Source organism: Falco peregrinus, chromosome 6, assembly GCF_023634155.1.
Source record: "Falco peregrinus isolate bFalPer1 chromosome 6, bFalPer1.pri, whole genome shotgun sequence".
NCBI lineage: Eukaryota > Metazoa > Chordata > Aves > Falconiformes > Falconidae > Falco > Falco peregrinus.
The window spans coordinates 27106010-27130908 of record NC_073726.1 but is presented as its reverse complement, the minus strand read 5'-3'; the positions used below and the strand labels follow the sequence as shown (position 1 = coordinate 27130908).

At 41.1% G+C, this 24899-nt stretch overlaps 1 protein-coding gene across 3 annotated transcripts in view; it reads right to left on the bottom strand.

Annotated features, from left to right (window-relative positions):
• USP6NL (USP6 N-terminal like) overlaps nucleotides 1–24899 on the bottom strand; it is a 130647-nt gene that overhangs the window by 64400 nt on the left and 41348 nt on the right. For 2 of the 3 annotated variants that reach the window (XM_055807939.1, XM_027790530.2), the window contains exons 3-5: nucleotides 15863–16073; nucleotides 8186–8259; nucleotides 5625–5707 (exon numbers count right to left, since the gene is read on the bottom strand). In XM_055807939.1, the coding sequence (XP_055663914.1) occupies nucleotides 5625–5707; nucleotides 8186–8259; nucleotides 15863–15920 (215 nt within the window). In that variant the 5' untranslated portion in view covers nucleotides 15921–16073. The remainder of the gene's footprint in view (nucleotides 1–5624; nucleotides 5708–8185; nucleotides 8260–15862; nucleotides 16074–24899) is intronic. The other variant, XM_055807941.1, reaches the window with a different exon arrangement.

Below are 24899 nucleotides of genomic sequence, written 5' to 3'. Positions count from 1 at the left end.
GTTTGCCCGCAACAGCATATGACTTAAATAAACCATAATGGCCACCACTCCTTTACAGCCTTGCAACAACAGTAATTGGTAAGACCAAGTTTTCTATATTTTAGCCAACAATGAGATTTTAACTCACTCTTGTTCATGCACGCTTCATGCAATTTGTAAGCTTCTCTACTGAAAACACACCCATTACAATTTAGTCAGAAAATCACAGAATGGTCAGGGTTGGAAGGGACTTCTGGAGATCATCTAGTCCAACCCCTGGTAAAGCAGGTTCTCCCAGACCAGGTTGCATAGAATCACATCCAGGTGGGTTTTGAATGTCTGCAGAGAAGTAGACAGCACAGCTTCTGTGGGCAGCCTGTTCCCCTGCTCTGCCACCCTCAAGGTACAGAAGGTCTCCCTTGCATTCAGAAGGAGCTCCCTATGCTGCAGTTTGTGCCCACTGCCCCTTGTCCTGTCACTGGGCGCCACTGAAAAGAGCCTGGCCCCATCCTCCTGACAAGATCCCCTCTTGGTCTTCTCTTCCCCAGGCTGAACAGCCCCAGCTCTCTCAGCCTGTCCTCATCAGGGAGATGCTCCAGTCTCCTCACCACCTCTGTAGCCTCTGCTGGCCCCTCTACAGCAGCTCCCTGTCTCTCTTGAACTGGGGAGCCAAGCACTGGACACAGCACTCCAGGCGGGGCCACACCAGCGCAGAGCAGAGGGGAAAGATCCACTCCACTCCCTCAACCTGCTGGCCATGCTCCTCCTAACGTGCCCCAGGGGTCCCATTGGGACTTGGCCATAAGAGCACACTGCTGGCCCATGGGCAGCTTGCTGTCCTCCAGAACTCCAGGGTTCTTCAGAGCTGCCTTCCAGCAAGTCAGCCCCAGCCTGTACTGGTGCATGGGGTGGTTTCTTCGTATGTGCAGGACCCTACACTTGCCTTGGTTGAACCTCACAAGGTTCCCCTTCACCCAGCTCTCCAGCCTGTCCAGGTCTCACTGAATGGCAGCGCAGCCTTCTGGTGCACCAGCCACTCCTCCCAGTTCTGTATCATCAGCAAACCTGCTGAGGGCACACTCTGTCCCTGCATCCAGGACAGTGATGAGAAGCTGAACAGGACCAGACCCAGCACTGACCCCTGGGGAACACCACGAGCTACAGGCCTCCAGCCAGAGCCTGCACCGCTGGTCACAGCTCGCTGAGCTCTGCCGCTCGGCCAGTTCTCAGAACACCTCACTGCCCACCCACCTCACCCACACTGCCTGAGCCTGCCCATGGGGATCTTATGGGAGAGTGTCAAAAACCTTGCTGAGGTCAAGATAGACAACATCCTCTGCTCTCCCCTTGTCTAACCAGCCAGTCATTCCACCGTAGAAGGTGATTAGGTTGATCAGGCATGATTTCCCCTTGGTGAATCCATGTTCAGTTCCTGATAGCCTTCTTTTCCTCCTCATGCTTAGAGATGACCTCCAGGGTGAGCTGTCCCATCACTCTTCCAGGGATGGAGGTGAGGTTGACTGGTCTGTAGTTTCCTGGGTCCTCCTTGCCTTTTTTGAAGACTGGAGTGACAATGGCTTTCTCCAGTGCTCAGGTACCTCTCCTCTTCTTTGTGACCTTTCAGAAAAGATAGAGTGGCTCAGTAATAACATCCGCCAGCTCCTTCAGCATTATGGGGTGCATCCTATCGGGGCCCATGGATTTGTAAGTCTGCTTAACTGATCTCTAACCTGATCCTCATCCACCAAGGGAAAGTCTTCCTTTCTCCAGACTTCCTCTCTTGCCCTCCAGGGTCTGGGAAACCAGAAGGCTGGCCTTGGCAGTGAAGACAGAAGCAAAGAAGTCATTCACTAACTCCGCCTTCTCTGTGTCCGTCACTAGGGCACTCACCTCATTCAGCAGCAGCCCACGTTTTCCCTAGTCATTGTTTTCCTGCTGATGTACTTGAAGAAGCTGTTCTTGTTGTCCATGACCTTCCATTCCAAGTGGACCTCAGCTTTCCTCGTCACCTCTCTGCATGTTCTGACCACATCCCTCTATTCCTCCCAAGTGGTCTCTTTTTCCACATTCTCTAAACTTCCTCTTTTTTTTTTTTTTTAAATGAGGTTTGCCAGCAGCTCCTTGCTCATCCATGCAGGCCTCCTGTCCCCCTTGCTTGATTTCCTACTCATGGGGATGCACCTATCTTTGCCAATCCCATTGACAAAACTCCTCACAGAGGTGCCTTTTGGTTTGTACCATCTGATCTTAAACCAAGAGACAGACCCCTTCAGCTCCCTAGGTGATTATTTCACAGCTCAGCATGTTTGCTGGAAACCTTCTTCTCATATGAAACTTCCCTCTAAAACTTCTCTTTATTAATTTCAAACAAGTCTCATTATTATAATGCTTCGGCACTTCTCACTGAACTTACTTTCTTAATACTTAATGAATTTAGGGAACAACTCAGCTTTTTTGGTTTTTGTTTCAAATAGGTATATAGCTATTTTAATAACCTGTCCACACCAATTTCCTTTTAATATCCAAAGTCAATAAAGTTCCATATTCATTTGCAGAATTAGAAAAGTACTACAGTGAACAAATTAAATAGTGTTCTTAAGTCAGCAGCTATGAAAATTTTAAGACAGTGCAAAGATGTTCCTAACTACTGTAAACAATAAATACTACAACAACAATCAGAATCAACCAGAGCTGCAATATATTTCATCCATGGGTTTTAAATGAAAGTAAGCCTTAAGATGAGGTATTTCACCTGAAGGGAAATGTCGTATCTGTTTCCAATCACTAGCGATTTCTACACCGTTACATAAAAGACAGACACCTTCCCTCTGCTACTCAGTATGCTCTCAGAAGAAAATCTAAAAAGTTTTACCCACTTCTACTGGTATGGCAGGAGGACAATAGAAGTGTGTCTTCAGGTTCCCCAAGTTGACACACAAATAAGGACACCAGGGCTCAGAAGAATCTTAGATTTGACCAAAACTTTGAAAACTCTTTGAAAATCTCTAGTCTTTACTTTCTCCCATATTCTCCTTGGTGGTAAGTTACCCAGGCAGTTTGAGTGCTTTATTCTAAACCTATCTTTTCTGCCCTGTCAGTAAACAGCTGAACTTTGAATGCACCCCCTTTGCAGAGCCAATGAAAGCTGCAGACAGAACATAGCCAAAAAAAAAAAGTTTATAAAATACTGATAGTAATAGAGAGATATGGCACTTGAGAAAACAAGCCCTAATTTTCCATCAGGTTCCCCACTTTCAGCAGCCTTCTGATACAAAAGACATTTTTCATCTAATTGGTATTTTAAGATGCAAATATAAACAAGGTTACAAATCACTGCAGATCTCAATTTAACTAGAGCACAGCAAGTTTCATACTGTCCCCAGATTTTGAGTTTTCAGTCTGCATCAGCTGTTTGTTAATTTACACTGTAAACACCCGATAGGTCACAGGGAATTATGGCTCTCATGGATGATAATCATTTGAGACTTTTGGTATACACCACTTAATTTCAAATTCCCATAGGAACAGGAGTTTCTTTCAGAAACAGAAGATTGCACAGGCTCAGTGTCACAGTATACATGAATCTAGACCATAGGTAAAATCTATAGTGCAATATATAATGCTTTTTCAAGGAAAGACAGTTGATATGTTTAGCTTAATTATAGCTCTCCTATTAGGAGAGCTTTTATTTCTCCGGAAAATAAAAACATCATTTGCAATGAATTTGCTTTAAAGAATCATAAAGCAACCTTGATGGCACTCTCAGGTAAAATCTGCCGTATAATGCAACATCAAATAGCGTATAAGCAAAAATATTCCACAAATAGTGAAGAGACAGAGTACCTACACACAGTGTTAATTTGTGCAGTCTTCATTATTATAAATCTTTCAGATTTTTGATCTTTGAAGGTGACTATATAGAGAATGAATTCTGTCTGCATTGGTGACTAAAGACATTACTAGGGAGGAAGTATGGTCTAATCACTATGGTTCACCTACCCTACTACATCACAAGAACAACTGCATTGCGATGTAAGGGTGCCCACAGTAGCCTGTGCCTACAGCAGCACAGAAACTGGCATGTCTTGATTTGCCAAGCAGCACGTTCATAACTGCATCTGAAACATACCATCGCATTGAAGCCAGGAAACACAAGAGTCCTGAAAACTGACTGCAGCAGCAACTGCAGCAGACACGAACATCCTTCCAGGCCTAACAAAAAGGCTAATATTAAATACAAGTAACAGGAAAAGTTCAGGAGTTCATTAGGATACCAAAATCAAGAATCCACTCACAAATCTCAAGGCACATGAATCAATTCCCACTGAAGTCAGTGGTGAACCTAGCGGTGGCTTCAATTACTTCTGCACAAGAAACAATTCTTAAATCCATTCTGCATTAAGAATACCTTCACGTGGTACCAACACAAAGACGTACCTCTCTGTGTAAAACAGAATTGTTTGGAAGTCATACACCAAATTAACTCACCCTGATGAAGCAAAGGCAGTCTACAGGTAAAAATGACTTAACTGACAGCCTATAAAAACAATGACATTACAAAATAGAAGGGGGGGAGGGGGAATTCCTCCCAAACCACCACCCACACACACACACCCTCCACCCCCAGTACTATAAAGCACATAGTTATTATTAAGTTTTCTGATCAGCACTGATTTTTCTGGATTCTAACTGCACTTCACAGAATGGTTTGGGTTGGAAGGGACCTTAAAGACTATCTTGTCCTAATCCCCCTGCCATGGGCAGGGACACGTTCCGCTACACCAGGTTGCTCCAAGCTCCATCCAGCCTGGCCTTGAACACTGCCAGGGATGGGGCAGCCACAGTTTCTCTGGGAAACCTCTTCCAGTGTCACATTCAAACATAAATGCCAAACACCAAGTACAGCAGTCTTGACTGGATCTTACTAAAAGTAGCAAATCAGCTTGTGTTCAGTTTCTGCAAGTTGGATTTTCATATCTGCCAGCCACAAAAATCCCAATATAATTTAATACTCTCACCTTTTATTTTCCAAAAAAACAAGAGATTTTTTTGTTACAAAGGACGTACCCACAGGGTAAACGGATCTGGATTCTGGCATTTTCTGACTTGACTTTAAGATGCATCATCAGGTCCCAAATCAGCAGAGACTTCAGTAAAGTTACTAAATACATGAAGTAAAATGGTATTTATCTTTGAAGGATTCAGATAATGGTTGTATATGAACAACTGTGTGAGTAATCTAAAATGTGTTGGGATTTTTTTTAAAGATCAACATTATAACAAAATCCTTAAAAATCCTTCCAAAAATTTCAGGTTTGTTTCTATAACACAGTTACTTAAAACCAAATTTTATCTGCAGATTAATTGAGCTTGAAATACCTTTTTTGTAGACTAGCAATTTCAGTCCCAAATAAAATATTCAAAAATATTTCACTCTCTACGCAGGATCAAATTACAGAACTAAAACCCAGTTAGAAATGGAATTGAAAAGCACAGTAAAAGATCACCCAAAACTTACACAGCAGTTTCCAGAAGATCTATTAAAAGGCATAATAAATTTCAGCACACAGGCAATACAATAAAAAGCATAAACAGTAATAGTAGGAAACTCTTAATCTTACTTTCTTTTCAAGCTTGCTACTTACTGTAGAAACCCAAATCTATCTGTGACTTTGTAAAGACGATAGTCAGCATCTTCCCATGGTTCAATCTGTGCACCCTCCCGTCCCTAAAGAGAGGGGGGGGGGGGGGGGGGGGGTAAGAAAACAAAAAGAGTCATATTAAGGTTTATGAAACAATAAGCTGAGACACAGAAGACAGGATTCAACCACTGAAAGCATAACCTTTGGGATACACTGGTAGTAGGGTAGAGGAGGGGGAGCAAAACACTAGTCCTAAACTCACCATCCAAGAAAAAGGAGAGCAGCACACTTCTCCCAGTCCCTACAAACAGTATTTTCATCACAGAAAAACTCTTTTGGTCACTGTTACACAGAATAAATTTCAACCACCGATTTCAACCAGAGACTCATAATAATCTCACACCTGTTGTTCACCTCCAAACAGTCCATCAAGGTCCCTACAGAGTGCCTTCTACTTGTTTTATTTCCATTGTCCATTTATCCTGAACCATCACCTGACAACAGCACGTACTGTTGACAGTCTTGAGCTAACGTTATTGCTGACTTCCAGCAGCTATCAAACAGAATGCAGCACTGAGGTTTTTCCCTCTATGATGCATTCACTCATGTTCTTCTCTTCTACCCCGACGACCAAATTTCCTAAGACTTGCAGAAATTTAAGTATATTTCAGGTATATATTCTTCCGGTATGAGCTATGCACAGGTTGCTGGGTATGAAGAGAGGCCACCACTCAGAACAAAAAGTGTACATGGTTCATATGGCAAAGTTTTGGTAGCAAGCGAGGGGCGAGGCTACAGGGGTGGCTTCTGTGAAAAGCTGCTAGAAACTTTCCCTGTGTCCGACACAGTCCATCGCTAGCTGGCTCCAGGCTGGCATACCCAGTCAGAAGCACTGCTGGCCAAGACCGAGCTTACCAGTGACAGTGGCAGTGCCTCTGGGATAACATATTTAAGAAGGGGGAAAAATACCACACCGCACAACAGCAATTGCAGCGGAAGAGAGGAGTGAGAATATGTGAGAGGATCAACTCTGCAGACACCAAGATCAGTGAAGGAGGGGCAGGAGGTGCTCCAGGCACCAGAGCAGAGATTCCCTGGCAGCCCATGGGGAAGCCCACGCAGCCCATGGAGGGTGACAGTGGGGCAGCTTGTGGGGGACCCCATGACAGAGCAGGGGGATGCCCAAGGGATGCTGTGAGCCATGGGCAGCCCATGCTGGTGCAGATCCTGACAGGGCCTGTGGCCCTGTGAGGAGAGGAGCCCAGGCTGGAGCAGGTTTGCTGGTCAGTCTTATGATGGCAGGGGACCCAGGCTGGAACAGTCGGTGCCTGAAGGACTGCAGCCTGTGGAAGGGACCCACGATGGAGCAGTTTGTGAAGAACTGCAGTCCATGGGAAGAGCTCACATTGGAGAAGTTCATAAAGGACTGTCTGCCACAGGAGGGACCCCATGCTGGAGCAGGGGGAGAGCGTGAGTTTTCCCCCTGATGAGGAAGGAGCGGCAGAGACAATGTGTGATGAACTGACCCATAACTCCCATTCCCAGTTCCACTGCACCACTGGTGGGGAGAGGTAGAGAAACTGGGAATGAAGCTGAGCCTAGGAAGAAGGGAGGTGGGGGAGAAGGTGTTCTAAAGATTTAGTTCTTGTTTTCTCATTATCCTACTCTGATTTTGATTGGTAATAAACTAATTTCCCCAACTCAAGTCTGTTTTGCCCATGATGATAATTGGTGAGTGATGTCTCCCTGTCCTTATCTTGACCCACAAGCCTTCTGTTAATTTTCTCTCCCTTGTTCTGCTGAGAAGAGTGATAGGGCAGGTCTGGCGGGCACCTGGTGTCCAGTCGTGGTCAACTCACCATGCATGTGCATGTATTTTCCTTATTAAAAAAAAAAAAAAAAAAACAACCTCACAGCCACTCACTTAAGTGCACACTGTGCAAACCACCACTCGGTCTAGCATGTAAAACATTTCATGAATTCTACAAACAAGTGTATTGCTCAGTACTCCAATGACACTTACAAAGTCCACAAGTGTTAAAAGAATATGTGAGTGTGGTGTAGGCATTCTAGGCATACTCTGTGCCAGGCTTTTACTTGACAAGTGGTTCAAGACAAAAAAAGATACAACTAAGGTATTTCAATTCCTCACAGCAATCTGACAAACAGTGCAGTTCTCTGTAATGATTTAAATGTTTCCATTACCAAACCCAAACAATTAAGTAAATAAAAAGTAAAATAAGAGTCATTCCGATCTCATAGATACACCGAGCATTGTCAAACACCCCAGTTTCATTACTTCTAATAGATTATACTACCGTAAAATAGCCCCAAAGCAACTTGCCATGCACCTGAAAAATGAGTTGACTGAGTCTTTATCCAGAATATCCCCCATGGAAAGAGAATTTAGTTCACCCAGAGGACAGCGTATCATGGAACCATCAGATTAGTTGCACATAGACTATTTTAAACAAAAGCTAGTGGGAACCATGATTCATTTTTTAAACAGATATTACTAAGATTAATTATGAAATGTCTTTAAAATTATTACTGAGTTCACTTACTCTGTCATACTTGGCAACTATCTCTGCTCTTTCCTGGGCAAGTTTGATAGCAGCATCTTGCTCAGCATCTGCACCTGTGGAGAATTAAAATAGTGCTGTTCAGATTCTCTCCCTTGTTAACAAAGAACGGCAGCTAAATACTTGGGAAATAATCTTCAACTTCAGAGGCACTACTTGGATGGAGAAATGCCAAAACAATTGTATTAAAGCAAAATATGACCTTGGTGCATGTCTTGAATACTGTTCAGAGTAAAATAAAATTACTGGATGGTATCCTAATTGCTGAATTTAGAATGTTCCCAATTCTCCGCCAAAGCAGGTATTCAATAAAAGCTAAAAACAAACAAAAAATAAATAATACCTCACAATCCACTAACTGAAAGACTGAAGAACACAGTAGAGGCTACTAGTTGCTAATTCCACAAACATTCACCTAGTCCAGGGGTCCTCAAACTTTTTAAACAGGGGGCCGGCACGTGGATGAAGTGGCAGGCAGTCATCTGTGGCTGCTTGGTTTCCCCCCCAACCCCCGGCGGGGGGTGGGGGGGGGTGGGGGTGTCGGAGGGGTTCTGTAAATACCAGGGGCCGGACTGAGGACCCTGGGGGCCGTATCTGGCCCGTGGGCTGTAGTTTGAGGACCCCTGACCTAGTCAAACAAAGCCAAAACATACACTACTGGTTTATAACAGAAGTGTGAATTATTTACAGGGTTGGTAGACAGGGATAAGAACCCTGATGAACGCTGAAGAAATACTACATGACTTCATCCGAGAAATTGCTTAACACATATTTCTCAGAAAATAGGGAAGGATTTCATTATAGTATCAGAACTGCAACCTGTGCAACCCAGAGTTTCAATAAGCATAAGGATATGACAACAGAAGGCTGACAGGCAAGAAAAAAATGGATGTGTGGGCAAGCATCAGTACACTGCAGATGCAGCTGTTTACTACAGTAGTGAAGAAAGTTTACATAAAACTGGTTTTATCAAGACAAGGTGAAGCAAACCGCACGTGCAACTGAATTAGATTCCTTGGTATTGCTCCCTTGGCAGAAACCATCTCTAGGACATGGAAGGGAATGTAAAGAGGGCACCAAGGAAGGAAAAGTATGAAAGATGCTGCTTTGAACATTCAACAACATCATGCACCTCAATATCCCAACTGTGATTATGATTTGAAATCAATGAGGCAAATCAATGATAAGTTTGCGAGATTCAAGAGCTGAGTGTCTCAATTGTTAAAAGGCAATAAAGTCTAAATCAAGGAAAGCTTTAAAAACATTTGCAGTAGTTTTTCAGCACACACTGTTATAAAAATAAGTCCAAGCATGTGTTTTTTCTTCACTATTTGGTTCATGCCAACATACTGAACTTCAGGAACTGTACATATCATCCACCTGGGCCATGAAATAGAAAAATGGATCAGATATTACAGTTTTCTATTGATGACATTATTAACACATCTATATGTTTAAACTCAGTATTTCTTTAATGAGATTTACCTATGTATTTCTCAGCTACTTAGACAAGTTGTGCCAGGGGTGGCCTTCTAAGCCATCTGTTAGAGATCTGGCACAGTCTCTACATGTTTTCACTTTAAGTTTTTTTAGGGGAACACAGAGAGAACCTCAGTAAACCCCATCAGGGGCACAAGCACCAGCATTCAGGCAACTGCGATGCTTGTCCCAAACTTCCCCAATGGGAAGCCTGACTGCTTCTTTAAAGCTTTCACTTATCTCCAAAAGTTAACATTCTGTTTTCCACATTCTGGCTCCCTTCTGCTTGTCACCACCATTTGCCAATCATATTTCTACCATTTATTAGCGAGGACATTGAGCTCTGCCATTTTTTCCAGTGTGCACCAGAACCAGTGCACGTGCATTTACACAACTGTAGGGAAGAGGGGAAAAAAAAAAAAAAAAAAAAGATTAAGATTGACATCTGCTGCATTTAGAAGCTATGCATCTCTCTGCCCCAACACTGACCAATAATTTATTTCCTCCCTGTAAGGAGACGTGAGTAGATTTATTTCATATTGCTCAGCCTTCAGGGCTGTCCAAGCAGTGCGTTGGTCCTCCTGCTCCTTCAGGTGCTGGATCCACCTTTACCCCTAAGCTTAAAGAGGACTGCAGGACACAAAGCAGTTTGCCTTCAGCTTGTTTTTTCTCCGAAGCAACTTTATAGCAACTGTGGGACCCTGTTACCCCAGCTACTTATGTGAAGGCTGACCAGGACAGAACGCTTATGTGCCCTTCTAGAAACCACCACCACCCCCCCCCAGCGCTGTCACCACACAAGGGCACACACGGAACTCTACACTGAGTGCATTCAAGCACTAATGTTCCCCAACAACTGTAACAATCTATTTTTCATCCTCTACTAGTTGATGTACTATGCCCACTGAACTGAATCAAACCTGACATAAAGTAGTAGATGGAGCCTAGTACTACTTTCAAACTGGGAAGCTAAAGTAACCATAATAAAAACTAAACTGCATTTTCTTTTGTAAGACACAGAGAAAACTGTAGTTACAGTAAGTGTTTATAGAAGGCCAATTACAGATTTTCTAATAGTAAACTTTTAAAATTTAAAATTTTAAAAAAATATGCTTGCTTAGAAAGCCGACATTCCTTCAGAGAATTCAGTTACTGAGCAATCCTAATCTTTGCTTCTCCAACGGACAGATATGGGGGAAAAGCTTACTTGTTTAAAGCGTGACTGCTGCTGGGCTTAAAGAAGTGCGTGTGTGTCAGGGAAATCCTATGACTATTTTCCCAGTAAAAGAGAGATTAGATTTCGTTTGAGAAAGAGTTTGGCTGAATAATAAGTAGTCAATATTGTAATACATACTAGTTGACATATTCAAGTAAAAAGCAATTTTTAATTAACAGAAATAAAAAATAGGTTGTTACTTCTATTTGAAAACTTACTCAAAGGGACATGCACAGCTCTTCAACACCAAAGATGGAATAAGTGGCAGAAGTTGAAATGAAGTTTAAACCTTTGCTTAAAAGAATGCAGAACTGTCTTTGCACCAGAAACTTGAATCCTGATTTATGCTGAAAACATGGCCATGGCTGACATTCCTTTCCTCTGCATAAGTAACATAAGAATTAAGTTTGCACTGTACTATGCCTCATGACAATTCAATTACATTTAGTGTGGAAATTATCATATTCATTGCCTTTAAAGTAATCCTCTTGACTTTCTGCCAGAATCATCTTAACCTTCTACCTGCACTGAGATAGTTTAATGTTACATTAATCCATCCATACTGAAAACCCAGAAAACAGCTTGAGACTGGGACAAGAGGTTATATTTTGGGAGATAAGCATAATATATGATTTTTCTTATAAGAGGAATTATTTAAATATCGCCAAGTTAGAAATTACACAGTCATTCCTAATAAAGTAAAAGCTAAATATGGGAACAAGAAAAATTCTTCAATAACTGTCTTCCCAGGCACAAAAAAAAACCCCAAACCAAACATTACTACATCACTACAGAATTACAGACAAATAGCTAGTATTCTAAAGTCTTATATCACTGAAACCAGTTAAAAGATGTGAAACAAGTATGATTAAATTTTCTGATCAAAACTTAGCATTTACAGATGATCAACACCACATTATACAGGAAACCATGCTATCTCTGATGAGGCTGACGTTAATATATAGCCAATTAACTAGTACCAGAGAACTGATTTTGAATAAAATCTGAGGAAATACATTCTCAATGACCTGGTGATAAAATCTGCATGCTAAACAGCGTACTTACCACCACCACCCCACCCCCCACATTGGTAAGGCTTACAAGGTACAACAAGCATACTTAAAATCCTGCCAAGCAGCAGCGTTACACATCTAGCTTTTGAAAAAGGTAAAACATAAAGACCAGGAACAAAATTTTCAGAACAGTTAGCCTCATACACATAACACTCCTCATTAGAGAGTCTTTTCCCCTTACCACTCTGTTATGCTAACCTGTTTTCTATATTTGCAAATATTGCCAATTTATAAGTTTTGAAACACAGCATGCAAAGGAACTGAAGCATCATTAGGGTCAGAAAATCAAACAAAATCCCAATCTGCAATGAAATGAAAAAGGACTGACAGAGCAGCCAGATTACTGCTTTTCTGCAGGAAGATACTTAAGGATGGGACTTGAATTGGTCTCATTTGGAACTCCCAGATTTTAAACTGTGAAAGTGTCAGGCCTGCTAGATTAGACACCTGTGGCCTGCCATCAGCCCTACAAAATGAGAGGAAAGCATTGCCTAGCATCAGTACAAGCTTTCTTCTTTTGTCGCTCTATTAAGAGTCTGTCCTTACCCCACCAATTATCAAAGAACTGAAAAAGACAATTTCTTCAAGAACAGAAACTGGTGATGGTATGTAAGAAGTGGCACAGGCAGAAAATTAAGCTTGTCTTACACAAGGACACAATCTTCATTAGTCTCCAGTGCTATTTCCTGAGAGGAAATAAGTGATCTGGAGATGCCAGCATTACTTAGTAGCAACAAATTTAAAGATGAAGTCTGGGTGTTACCCTGCTATCCACTACTAGGTGGTCTCTGTGTACCTCACAAACACATTTAAAACAAACCGCTTCATTTTTAAAGCTGTTTTTTTATATTTTTTTAAAATTTCAAAACCCCTGTCCAGTCCAGTCAATTGATATCAAAACTGAAAAACATGAAGCTAAATTAAAATAAATTGCTAAAACTGACAACAAACAGGCTTCTTAGGCAAACTTAAAAACTAACTGGAAACGCCTAGTTCCTACTAAGCAGCTGCAATTCTAAGTATCTTGCAGTTTGTGAGGAATACTGGAGAGAACAACTTAATTTTCCAGAATTGCAGATTCTTTCAATCCTAAGGAAGAAAGGAAATTGCAGTAAATTTTAGTGAGGAGGAACTAATAATATTAATAGACATACTGCAAACAAAAATATGTAAAGTTTTCCTCTACAATCAATGCAAGACTAACTGGAATGGATCAACTGCCAGAAGTGACATACTTAATGGCAAAACAACAGATCCAAGTGAAAATAAACACTGTTAAAGAGAAAATAAGGATGTGCCATACAAATAGATGTAAAAATGACATTCGGAATATTAGTAAAAAATTTTCTCAAGGATTTTTGCAAGAAAGCAGGTACAGCTACAGAGCTACAGTTTGACAGATCCAATCCCACTAAAACAGATATAATCCTGCCATACTCTTGCCTTCGTGCCATCTTCTCCCTTCTGTTTTCATGGGGAGGAATGGTAGCTATAGATGTAGGCATCTACAGACACCACAGAGCCTTTGATCCAAGGTCCTGTTGTTACCCACCTAAAATATTTTTTTCCTTAAGGTGGGGGCAAAGGCAAAAAAAAAAAAAGAGAAAAATAAAATAAACAAAATACAAAAATAAAATATATTGTTATCAAACCGAACACTGAGGATCCTTCTTGCAGCCCCAGCAGTTACTTAGTTTTCCAAAATAAAGGAGAAGGAACTGGCAGCACTATCCCTTGTGTTTCCACCAGCCAGGGAGCAGTTGAACAGCCTATGACTGCCTGGCTGCAGCTCCGCTGTTCTTGGTCAGGGGTGACTAACAGGAGCAGCCCGCAGTAACACCCGGTTCTCATCGCCCAGCCTGACGAAACTGAGCTACTGCTGCATGACGAATTGCTGTAAAACCATAAAACGCTGGTCTTTCCTACAAGAAAAGCTTCTGCTCTTCCAGGTTTATTAAGTACCTGTAGTTTAAACCCTGTTTGCCTAATTCTGCATGACTTCTAATCTTGTTCAGCTACAGAACTGAAAACTGTAAGGCACATCATTTTAAAAAGTTATTTCCATCTGCAATCCACTGAGTATGCATCTCCAGTCCATGCAAAGGTAGTCATACAACTTACGGGAATGATCATTGGGATGACTCAAACTCACTAGTGATATGCTCCCTCAAACAGCCTAAAACTGGCTACTTAAAAGTACCTCACCTGGAAAAGGTAACAGCCAAACACTAGGTCCCTCATCAAAGTAGCACAAAATGATACTACCAAGAGCCTCAGAATGCTCTTTACACATATCGAAAGAGTGTGTTAAGTACAAGGTACATTATAATGCTTATGCATCAGCATAATGAATTGCCTCTTACAGACGTGCCGTAAATTTAAGTAGCATCATAGAATTGTTTAGGTTGGAAAACTCCCTTAAGATCATTAACTAGCACTGCCAAGCCCACCACTAAACCACGTCCCTAACTGCCACGTCTACGTGTCTTAAATATCTCTAGCGATGGTGACTCCACCATGGCCCTGGGATGCCTGTTCCAGGGTTTGACAACACTTCTGGTGAAGAAATTTTTCCTCATACCCCATCTAAGCCTCCCCTGATGCAACTTGAGGCTGTTTTCTCTTGTCCTGGCGCTTGTTCCCTGGGAGCAGAGACCGACCCCCCCTGCCTACAGCCCCTGCCAGGCAGCTGTAGGGAGCCACCAGGTGCCCCTGAGCCCCCCCTCTGCAGGCTGACCCCCCCAGCTCCCCCCGCCGCCCCCCCCCCAGCCCCTGCCCCAGCCCCTGCCCCAGCCCCTGCCCGGCTCTGGACACGCTCCAGCCCCTCTGCGTCCCCCCTGCCCTGAGGGGCCCGACCCTGAGCCCAGGCCCCGAGGGGCGGCCGCACCGGTGCCCAGCACAGGGGGACGGGCACTGCCCCGGCCCTGCCAGCCACACTGTTTTGGATACAAGCCTTCTTGGCCTCTGTGTGTGTGTATATATATATGTGTGTGTGTATAAAACAATAATATTCAAGTCCTGTCAGACACACTGCTGGCTCGTATTCAGCTGGCTGTTGACCAGCACCCCCACAAGTAATGCCTATTTCTGTGTGGCTCAGGATAAGTACATAGCACCCTATGTAATTTTATCCCAAATTCTGAAAATGAGATTTTCCCCTTTTTTGTTCTTTGACCCATCAACACTACCTCCTTAACTGTGGAGCAGTCTAAAAACCCCAAAAGTCTTGCAACATGTTAATTTGTTTTCCATTACTTCACTCAAATTCTTGCTTGTTTGCACATTACACATTCTACTGCACAAAGAGCTGCACTGGCACAAATTCCTGTCTGCAAGCACTACCACCAGCTGCTACACATCTACACATTCAAAGCATGTATCAGAGCAATAAACAAAACATTTTGTAAGACTCCGATCATATCAGAAAGTCCCTTTTATACCAAGGCTGTTTATTTTCCTTTCAGTCCACTCCCACAAACAATGAAATAAAAGCCATGACATATGCTTAGTAGTATTTTGTTGTGGGTAGGCGACATTCAAAAGGAAAAATCTTAGTAAATACCTGCACAGAAATCTTAAGCCTGCTCTGAACAAAAGAAGGTTAAGCATTACTCCGTATACTTCATTTTTCTTTTCACACACAGAGAAGAACTCTTAACATAATATGAAATAGCTAGAGAAACAATCCCCTTTGCACAGCAACTCCTCCTCTGGAAAACAGCATTTACAGAAGTTAACTGAGCTACATTTCTTCCATCATTAAACATAATTATCTGTCTTCACAGTATTAAGTATTTAAAACTCAGAGATGTCACTAATCCGAAACGAGAGAGAAGTAAAACAGTACAACATAAACAATTAAAGACCAGCATATAACAAAAAACATTTTACCAGTCTTTAGATCGTGATTTTCTGCCCAGTCCTTGTAATGCTCTGTTTTAGTCTTCATGAAGTAAATCTGTTTCTAGAGCATATTCTAAACCAGTTTATCACAAATGAACGGGGAAGTTCTCCTCCTCCACTCGCAGCATTTGCACATAACCGCGCCACTTGACACGTGCTCCTTCTTTTTCAAGACACGGTCCCTCTACAGTTACACGATCTGCAGATATTCAAACAAAGATGCTGTTTGTTAATCAGAAGTGTCACACAGACACCATGCTAGTGTTCTCCACTGCAGCCCACAGCCCTGCATTCCAGCTAATAATAAACAAGAGGATTTGAACAAACAACCTCAGAGGACATGGCTCCTGCAATACATCACTGTTACGCTCTTGGGTAAGAATTCTTACTGGTATTTACCAAGTGCTGCACGAAAAGCATCTTATTGAAAGGACTTACTAGAAATTGGGCTTGGAGTACCCCATTCCTGGCTTATTACTTCACAAACCATGAAATTAAGTAACTTAAAATACAGAAATACATTCTGTAACTGTCTGGCCTTCTCTACTTAGAGGATAGGGATTTTAATTTTCTGTTTACAACTCCTTTATTGTTCAGGGTATCTTGGAAACTTGAAATACCTAGGACGTCAGGAGTTGACAAGAATGTTTTCATTGATGAAAGCATGAAAATTCAAGATTTAACATTGGTAGAATTCATCTGCATCCTCAAAACCTGAAAAACAAACCTCCACGCCAAATATTCAAGGACACACACATCAAGCTATTCTCCTGCACAGATTTTAGTCCTTACACATGCTCTCTCAAGCAAAGTGTCAGCTGCTACATGATGCTTACAGCCAGGAGCCAGCCAATTCCATTTCTTAACCTAAGCAAGTCAGAGCACACATGCTACCAGAACTGGCTTGGAAGACTTGTGTGGGCTTCCAGCTCTTTGTGAAGCCAACAGAAAGATGATCAGTGGGACTGTTCAGCCCTCAGAAGAGAAGGCTCAGGGGAATCTTATCAATGGACATAAACACCTGAAGGGAAGGTACAAATGGGGGAACGGAGCCAGGCTCTGTTCAGCGGTGCCCACTGGCAGGACCAGAGGCAATGGGCACAAACTGAAACACTGGAGGTTCCCTCTGAACACCAGGAAACGCTCTGTCACTGTGAGGGTGACCGAGTACTGGCACAGGTCACCCAGGGAGGTTGGGAAGTCTCAATCCTTGAAGACACTTAAAAGCTGTCTGGGCATGTTACTGGGCAGCTGGCTGTAGGCGGCCCTGCTTGAGCAGAGGGTTTGGACCAGATGACCTCCAGGGGTCCCTTCCAATCTCAATCATTCCATGGTTTCCTTGCACCCTGAAAAGGAACAGGAGATCTGGTCAAGTGCACTGGACTATTCTTTTTTCCCCCAGGACTAGGGGGTTGGGGGAAGGAAGTTCCTTCAATTGTTTTAATCTTCCTCCCCATATCACCTGGCAAAGCACTGCACCTGGAGATGAGCAGCAGCTCCTTTATCTTTACCCCTGATTTCTACTCATGGATCTTACCCAAACCCAGGTGTCAACAGTTTATAGTCTATGGATTCAGTATGAGTTTAGACTGAGCTAGTGTGATAACCACCACTAGGCAGGTTTCCCTTCAAAAGGAGCATTTTCTTGCTGCTGACATTCATAAGCACATGGTAGTAACCTTCCTGCTATACAAAAATTGTCTTCCATTTTTCTCATGATAGGACTACCGAACTGGTTTTGTAAAACAAACTACTTAGTTTCTTTACCTGAGAGCATATCTGTGAGGAAGACAAAAAGAACTCGCATACAACAAACACGAGAATTCATTCCACATTATCTCTCTCAACAGATACCTTCAGCATGTGAAAACAATTTGTTTTTCTAACATCATTGGTACTCTACTACCACACACTACCCTCAGGCAGCAGTAAGTTAAGAACTCTATTACACTGATATTTTTCTTTTACCTTTAATTGGTTTTCAAGTTTAGCATGTCTACTTTTGTGGGTGTTTTCAAGTAAACACTTACACAGAGAAAAGGGAAAATTTTAACTTAACTGAATTTTTTCTCTCTTCAGAAGTAAGGAAGAAAATGTGCTAAAGGTGGAATAAAACTATTTGTGAAATCAACATATCCCACTACCCTCTGCACCGAAATAAGCCCCATTCCAACAGCAAAACACATGCACTCTTACACCCTTAATAATCAGCATTTCTTCAGAGTAGAATGTGTTGTAGTTTTACTGCATGAGGAGTAATGGGTAGGAGATATGAAAGTAAGGATTTAACTTTCCTGAAGAAACATGACTGAACTCTCATCTTAATGAAAAATCAAATTTCACTTCAGCAGAATACTTGCAGGTCTGCAGCATCCCCTATGAGACACTTGCACAGCCACCAATGGAAAATGGTCGCTTTGGAAATTAGTAGAATTAACTGCTACTAAAAACTACCTCAAAGCAATTCTTAAATGATCCTCAGAGGGCTCAGAGCAAAGGCAGGGAAACCAAAGCAGCCCTGCTATGCAGTATTCCACAGAGGAAGGCTGTGTCAAAACCCATAATTAGAATTTAGGGGTCTAATGTATATTGCAAAGAATTTAAATCAACTAACTCTACCTTGCTTTTAAGCAGCAATTGACTAAAGGACTTACAGGAACTCTACTAATATTAATCAGTCACTGCAATATGTCTATGACTTTATTTTTAGTAACACAGCCTTGCTAACACATACTAGTTAATAGAGGACCAAAACCAGCAATAAAACCGAAAAAGAACATAATCTAATAAAACACAACTTAGCCATTTACTTAGTCTTAATTTGCAATTATTTTTATATGAGTTTCACAAATAAGTACACCTTAAAATTAAATCATCTCCATCAGCTATGCCTACAACTAACTCAGCTGGAAGCTGCAGTTTGAGTGGTCATGTCATCGCCTCACTGTTAAGCCTTATGAATGTTACCATGAGGGTTACAAAGTGGAGCGACAAGAACTGGCAGGATTCTACTGTAATTCCATTTTACAAAGTGTTGTGTATGCAGTACATGAGCCAGAAGATAATTAATTTGCTGAAGGTTAACATAATTGGTTGCAAAGCCAGAAGAAACCATAATTGCTAATTTGCAACAAGCTACGCTGAAAAGAGTAAGCCCAATTCTGAACAATAGTCCCTTCTTGAAAGAAGAGGAAGAAAAAAACCCACCAACAATACACAAGCCACCCTTCTGCCTAGGACTCTGTCAACACAATCCAGATCTTAATAGACTTAAAGGTAAAGACTTGGGCTGGGTATAATATTGGACTTGCCAGTATGTAAAGACTGGTCTGACTTGTGCAGCAACTTAAGGTCTTATATCTAAGCTTAAGTCATCCTTTGTTCTCCTTCCCAAGGGTGTAGTTGGCATCTAGCCTTTTCACTGGTTTACTACTATTTTTCTCTTTCCTCACTACTATGAAAGGAAAGCATTATGACGATTACCAAGTGGTCATTCACCTATACATTTCATCTTTAAGGAGATGCAAACACTATGGTTACTTAAGTAATGTCAGCCCTACAAACAGCTGTTCAAGGGGTGATCAGCACAGATTTGCAGTCTTGCTGTTCAACGAGATAGAGAAAGCCTTGTTTCTGCAACACATTATAACCCAGCAGTAAAGAAATGACAAAGATACAGTCTTCATGGAAAAACACAGGCCGTTTTCTACTACATGGAAATCATTTTACAATCTTCCACTAAAGATTACATTTCCTGGAACTCCTACTGTGGCTAGAACTGATCCCACTGTAACATGTAATCTGTTTCATCTACAGCCCATGAGTATTACTCCCACACTCCCCTTGAAATCCACGACCCTTCCCATTACTAGTCCTTTGTTAATTAATGCCTTAATAAAATATGCTGCAAATCAGCTGCTGTATTATATGGTAAGATCAGACACTTGACCACAGAAGCAGTATTGGCACATAAAAAGCAGGAATATTTCAGGAATTTTACCCTCAACGTAACTCAAGTCATCCTTTCCACAGCTGAGCCTTTTCAGGTTTTGGTTATCACTTTATAAGCAAGTTTTGCTGAAAATGCCATTTTTTGATCCCTTGTACTTTAAAAGTATATTATGCCTGCAGTCCCCAGAGGCTTTTGAAAACTAAAATATCCCTTCTGCATACTGACACTACTCATACTTCCTTTAACAGTGACAGGCTACTAAACATACAAGCAAAATGATCTTTCAGCAAGATTGAATGTAACAGTTCCCTGCAATAAATTTCCTCTTTGTTTTCCCAATGCCATACATCAGGGTGACATAAAAATAATTTTTCCCAGCAACATAAATCAAAAGAAGATTTTAAAAATTATCTGAAATTCTGACAATTTCAGACATAATTACGGATTTCCTGTACTGTACATCTTCATTAGTAGTAGACTGTGAATGTTTTCACAGCACTAAGATTTACAGTATCAATTTAAACATAAAATGTTTCTAATATTTTAGATTCTGACACAAGCCAGAACATTTCATAACAGGAGTTATGCTTCCCACATTAACAGACTTAAATATAAGTAGTCAGATGCCACACTACACTAATTATGTTGTGTCCTGATTAATCATTTTTATCTCCACATTAGTCAAAATTAAATGAGCAAACAATAATTATACTTTGAATTCAATGTTAATGATGTGAAGACTATTCCCAGCTTAAAGCATCACCAAAGCAACACTCACGCATACTCTGGAAGAAGTTTTTGAAAGAAGCTCTTCATTTTTGAGGAAGCTGTTTCATTTCTTCTCTAGGGCTAGAGAAGTTACAGAAGTTATCTAGGTACAAAAGTTTTACCTATATTTGCATCACTTTACTGGCTAAGTTAAAAAGGTTTGCTCCTCTATGCAGGCAATTTTTAATTACTCTGATATACACACAGTCCAACTCATCATTGAATTACACAGCCAATTTAACCAAATAAAACAGGAAAAAAAGGAGGATTTTGTTTTGTAGTAAGTGTTGCTCTGCCAGATAAGAAGACTAGAAAGCTCCCAGCCAGCTTAGAAAAACACCAGCACTGACTCAAGACGGTAGAAGTAAAACTGTACCAGCATTATGGCAAAGAAGAAGAAATTCCCCTTGACCTACTCAGGGACCACAAGCTATTACCTAGTGGCTGACACTACGTTCTTGCTCAAGTAAACAGGCTGCTGTAACCTTGTTGGACCTTGCCTGACAGGGTAAAGGAAGCATTCGCAAATAAGCAACATGAGCAGTTACTGGTAGACCAGCTTTTTACCTACCAGCTGCACATACACTACCAATCTTTTACTTTTCTGCCTTCTCCTGGAAGAGAGATCATGAGGTGGTACCCAGGGACACTTCCTTCCCCAAAAGCATGAGAAAACCAGCCTTCAGCCTCTGTCCACAATTCAGCTTGAATCTTCTAGGTGCCAAGTTGAGTACTCTGCCTGTCCAGCCACAACCTCTGCATGGGGAGACCTCAAGATTTATCTTGATGTTTTAAGCTCAGTTTCACCCTGATACACAACAGGAAAATAAAATTTTAAATATTGCAAAAGTTCTGGCAGGATGAAAAAGCATTTCTTGCTTGATTCCAGCAAAAGCATGTTACATTAGCTACTGCAGGCTCCTGGAGAGGCTGCTGTGATTGATACTATACAGCATGGATCCCAGGTAGCGATACTGAAGGAACCATCAGGAGTCACAGTAGCGGTTACCGAAAAGCTGCAAGGCCCTTTCATATGCGTTTCCACAAAAAACCCAAAAAAACCAAAACCAAACCAAAACCAGCAGCTGAGTTACATGGTACAACTCCGTTTACTATAGCTGAAGAGCTTGCTTTCTTCAGCGACTCTGCCTCTGAGCTATTCATCTTTGAGCAGATAAACATTTTAAGTACAATAATATCATAAGTGCAAATAGCATCCTCTAAGCAAATCCTATGAAAAGTCTGAATGACACCAAGAAGCTACTATGACACTGAACCTACTCTTGGTGACTCTGTAAGTTTGAGTAAGTGTGCAAAAACACATCAAGGCAAATTTAGATACCTTGTATCTAATGCTAAATCAAATTTAGGTGCCTGCTTGTAGTATCAGTCATGTCCATACTACAGCGTGAAGTAGAGTTGCTTTGAAAAATATGTGTAATCAGCTACTTAAAATCTCTGTCATTGACTTTATTAAAAACTAAAATAAAATTTAGGAGAAGGAATAAGATGATCGAAATACCCTCTGAACATTTGAAATTATCTTAAGTGCCATGCAGCACTATACCGATGTTTTTATGTTTATAAAGTGGTTATAGGAAAGGCTGCAGGAATAAGAGACAGCCAAATGAAGGGTAAGCAAATTTGCTGAGCAGCAGCAGAAACTGGGGAAGAAAACACTATCAGTTTCTTCATCCTTGCTACAAGAAAAGGAAGTTAGTGACAGACAAGAAGGTTCTGTTGTTTTCAGTTTCACTGATTGAGGACTTGTAAACAAACCAAAGTAAACAGCCTCGGCATTTCACATGCAAAACAGGAATTAGGGCCTTGAAGGCTGCTCTGTGTTATTTGGGTCCCAGCCTCATGCTGAAGGAAAACAGCAAAGGGGCTGCAGTACAACGCAATGGCACACCTGCCAAACTGAAATTGGGTTACATTCATGCTGGTATTTAGTAATCCCAGGACAAATTCGTTTGCATCACCTAAAATATTCATTAATTAAAAAACAACTCCAGAGTTTGGTTAAAACAAAACACACAAAAATTAAAAAAAAAAAAAATATCTCTCTCAAACTTTGTGGCTGTTAATCCACAAATCATTGTATCAGTACAATAAACCTTCCGGCTTTATTATATCCATCACCTTTATTTCAATTAATATTGCTACAGGTAACACCTAATTATTTTTAGATTTAATCTATCCAAAAACCTTAGGACAGTCTGGCAAAGAAGTCTGGGGGTTTTGCTCCCCAACCACTGCCAGAGAGACGGGAGATAAACAGTTAAGCACAGACAGTGCTGAGATCCTGTTATCACTGAATGGCAAGCACAATACTGCAGTAGTACAGGACCATGAAAAAAATGAAATTAAAAGGCTTTTTTGAAATATTTGAAATATTGTTTGAATATTTTAAAGGCTAACACAGGTTAATCAGAACAGAATTCTCCACAGAGGTTACAAATCTTCAAGTAAGGGATCACAGTGAGATGTACCATTCGGCTCATCCTTTGGACACTCAACATGTTTTACAAATATCCGGTGTTCACTTAAAATGTTAATTATTAATTTATTCTGTTGTTGCACAGAAACAGTGACTTTAGTAATCAGTGCATTAACAGATATATTATGAACACTTTCTTTTTACTAGTTCAGAGGAAGATTACAAACAGCGAGGTACCTTAATTACACTTACAAACCTACTAACAAGTTCCCAATACTACTTCTCTTAAAATCAATGCTTTATTTCAGTACTGATTTAAAATGAAAAGCAAAGTCCTTAAGAAGTTTCTGTACAAGACTAACATGAGGTTAATTCTAGTCCAGGCCTTGTGCACAGGCATGAAGGGAAACAAAAATAAAAATAATCAAGTGTATAATTGTTAATGCTGAAGCCTATGATACAGTAAGCCTACTAATGAAGATCCACCTTTTTTTTACTACATTCTGTTAAAAGAAAACAAACAAAACCAAACCAACCACCCACAACCCACAAAATACAACCTAGAAAAACCTGACCATTTGTCAGAAACCCATACCTCAGCAGAAAATGACCTGCAATAGTTAAAAAGCATTTTTGAACTCAGTACACAGAAGAAAGACTCCTTCACCTCAACTGAATACTGACATAATACTTTGGTAATACCTATTCCAAGTTACAAGGATTAGCTCTATGATAATACAGAAATAAAGCCCTTTATGGATTTCAGTCCTGCTCAATAACCTATTTCATTCCAAAAAGATTGCTCTCAGCCTCTGCAAATTTCATATCCCTTACAGGATTAAAATCCATAGTTAAGAGTCAAGACTTGATTGAGCCCATGGAGTTGCATCTGGCAAACAGGCATCCTGTAACTGGGTAAAAGCAAACTGCAGAATCCTGCCAGAGAAGGGCACGCAAGTTGTCCCCTCTATTACAGAGCAAGGGTAACAGCACATCTGTACTCAGTGAAGCACAAGTAGAGATTTAAACATAAATCCTGTCTGCACTGTGCTTGTATAGAAGCAATCAAGATACTCAGAACTTTGGGGAGGGGTCAAGTTCTCATTTGTGCAACCTGGAGAGACCAGGAGCAACAGGGCTGACTGGTTACCCAGACATCAACAAAACATAAGAACCCAACTCTTCACCAGAAGAGTTTTGAGCTCCTAACTTCCTGGTCAGACAAGAAACCCTCCCACAAGGTGTAACACTCGTTCGAAAATTCATCAACTTCATATGAAAGTCCAAGCAAGTTCAAGTCTGAAATCTGTCAGTGAATTTAAACCCAAAATAATCTGTGAAGGAAAAACATACTTTGGTTATGAATTTTAGTTCCCTCATCTTACTACTGAAGGCAATTCTTCAGTACACGTTAAAATCCCAACTTCGCATTAAGGTGTTAGTATAAACAAAGCCAAAGCATCTCCTTGAAACAAGGAACTGTAACACAGTAATCAAGGCATTATCTCTGCAAAGGTATTCCCGAAAGGCCTAGCAACAGGATAGGAAGAGGTTGAACACAACAAATATTGCTTTGGTTACAGTATTTTGGAAGGATTAAGAGTTACCAGTCCAGTGGCCTCAAACTTGATGAAAATCCGATAGCCTTTATTCAGCAAAAGTACAGTCATCATCCGCCATCACATAAGTCTGAATGTGAAAGAAAATTACCGAATGTTTTTCCCAGTTTAGAAAACGTTCTGAAATTGGTTAATTTAACAGCACACTTGTTATGACAGAAAGTTCTTTAAAGAACTTACAAAGAACTCAGCCTACTTTAATGCTGGGAGAAGCCAGATAATTTTCAACATATATTTATTTTAATA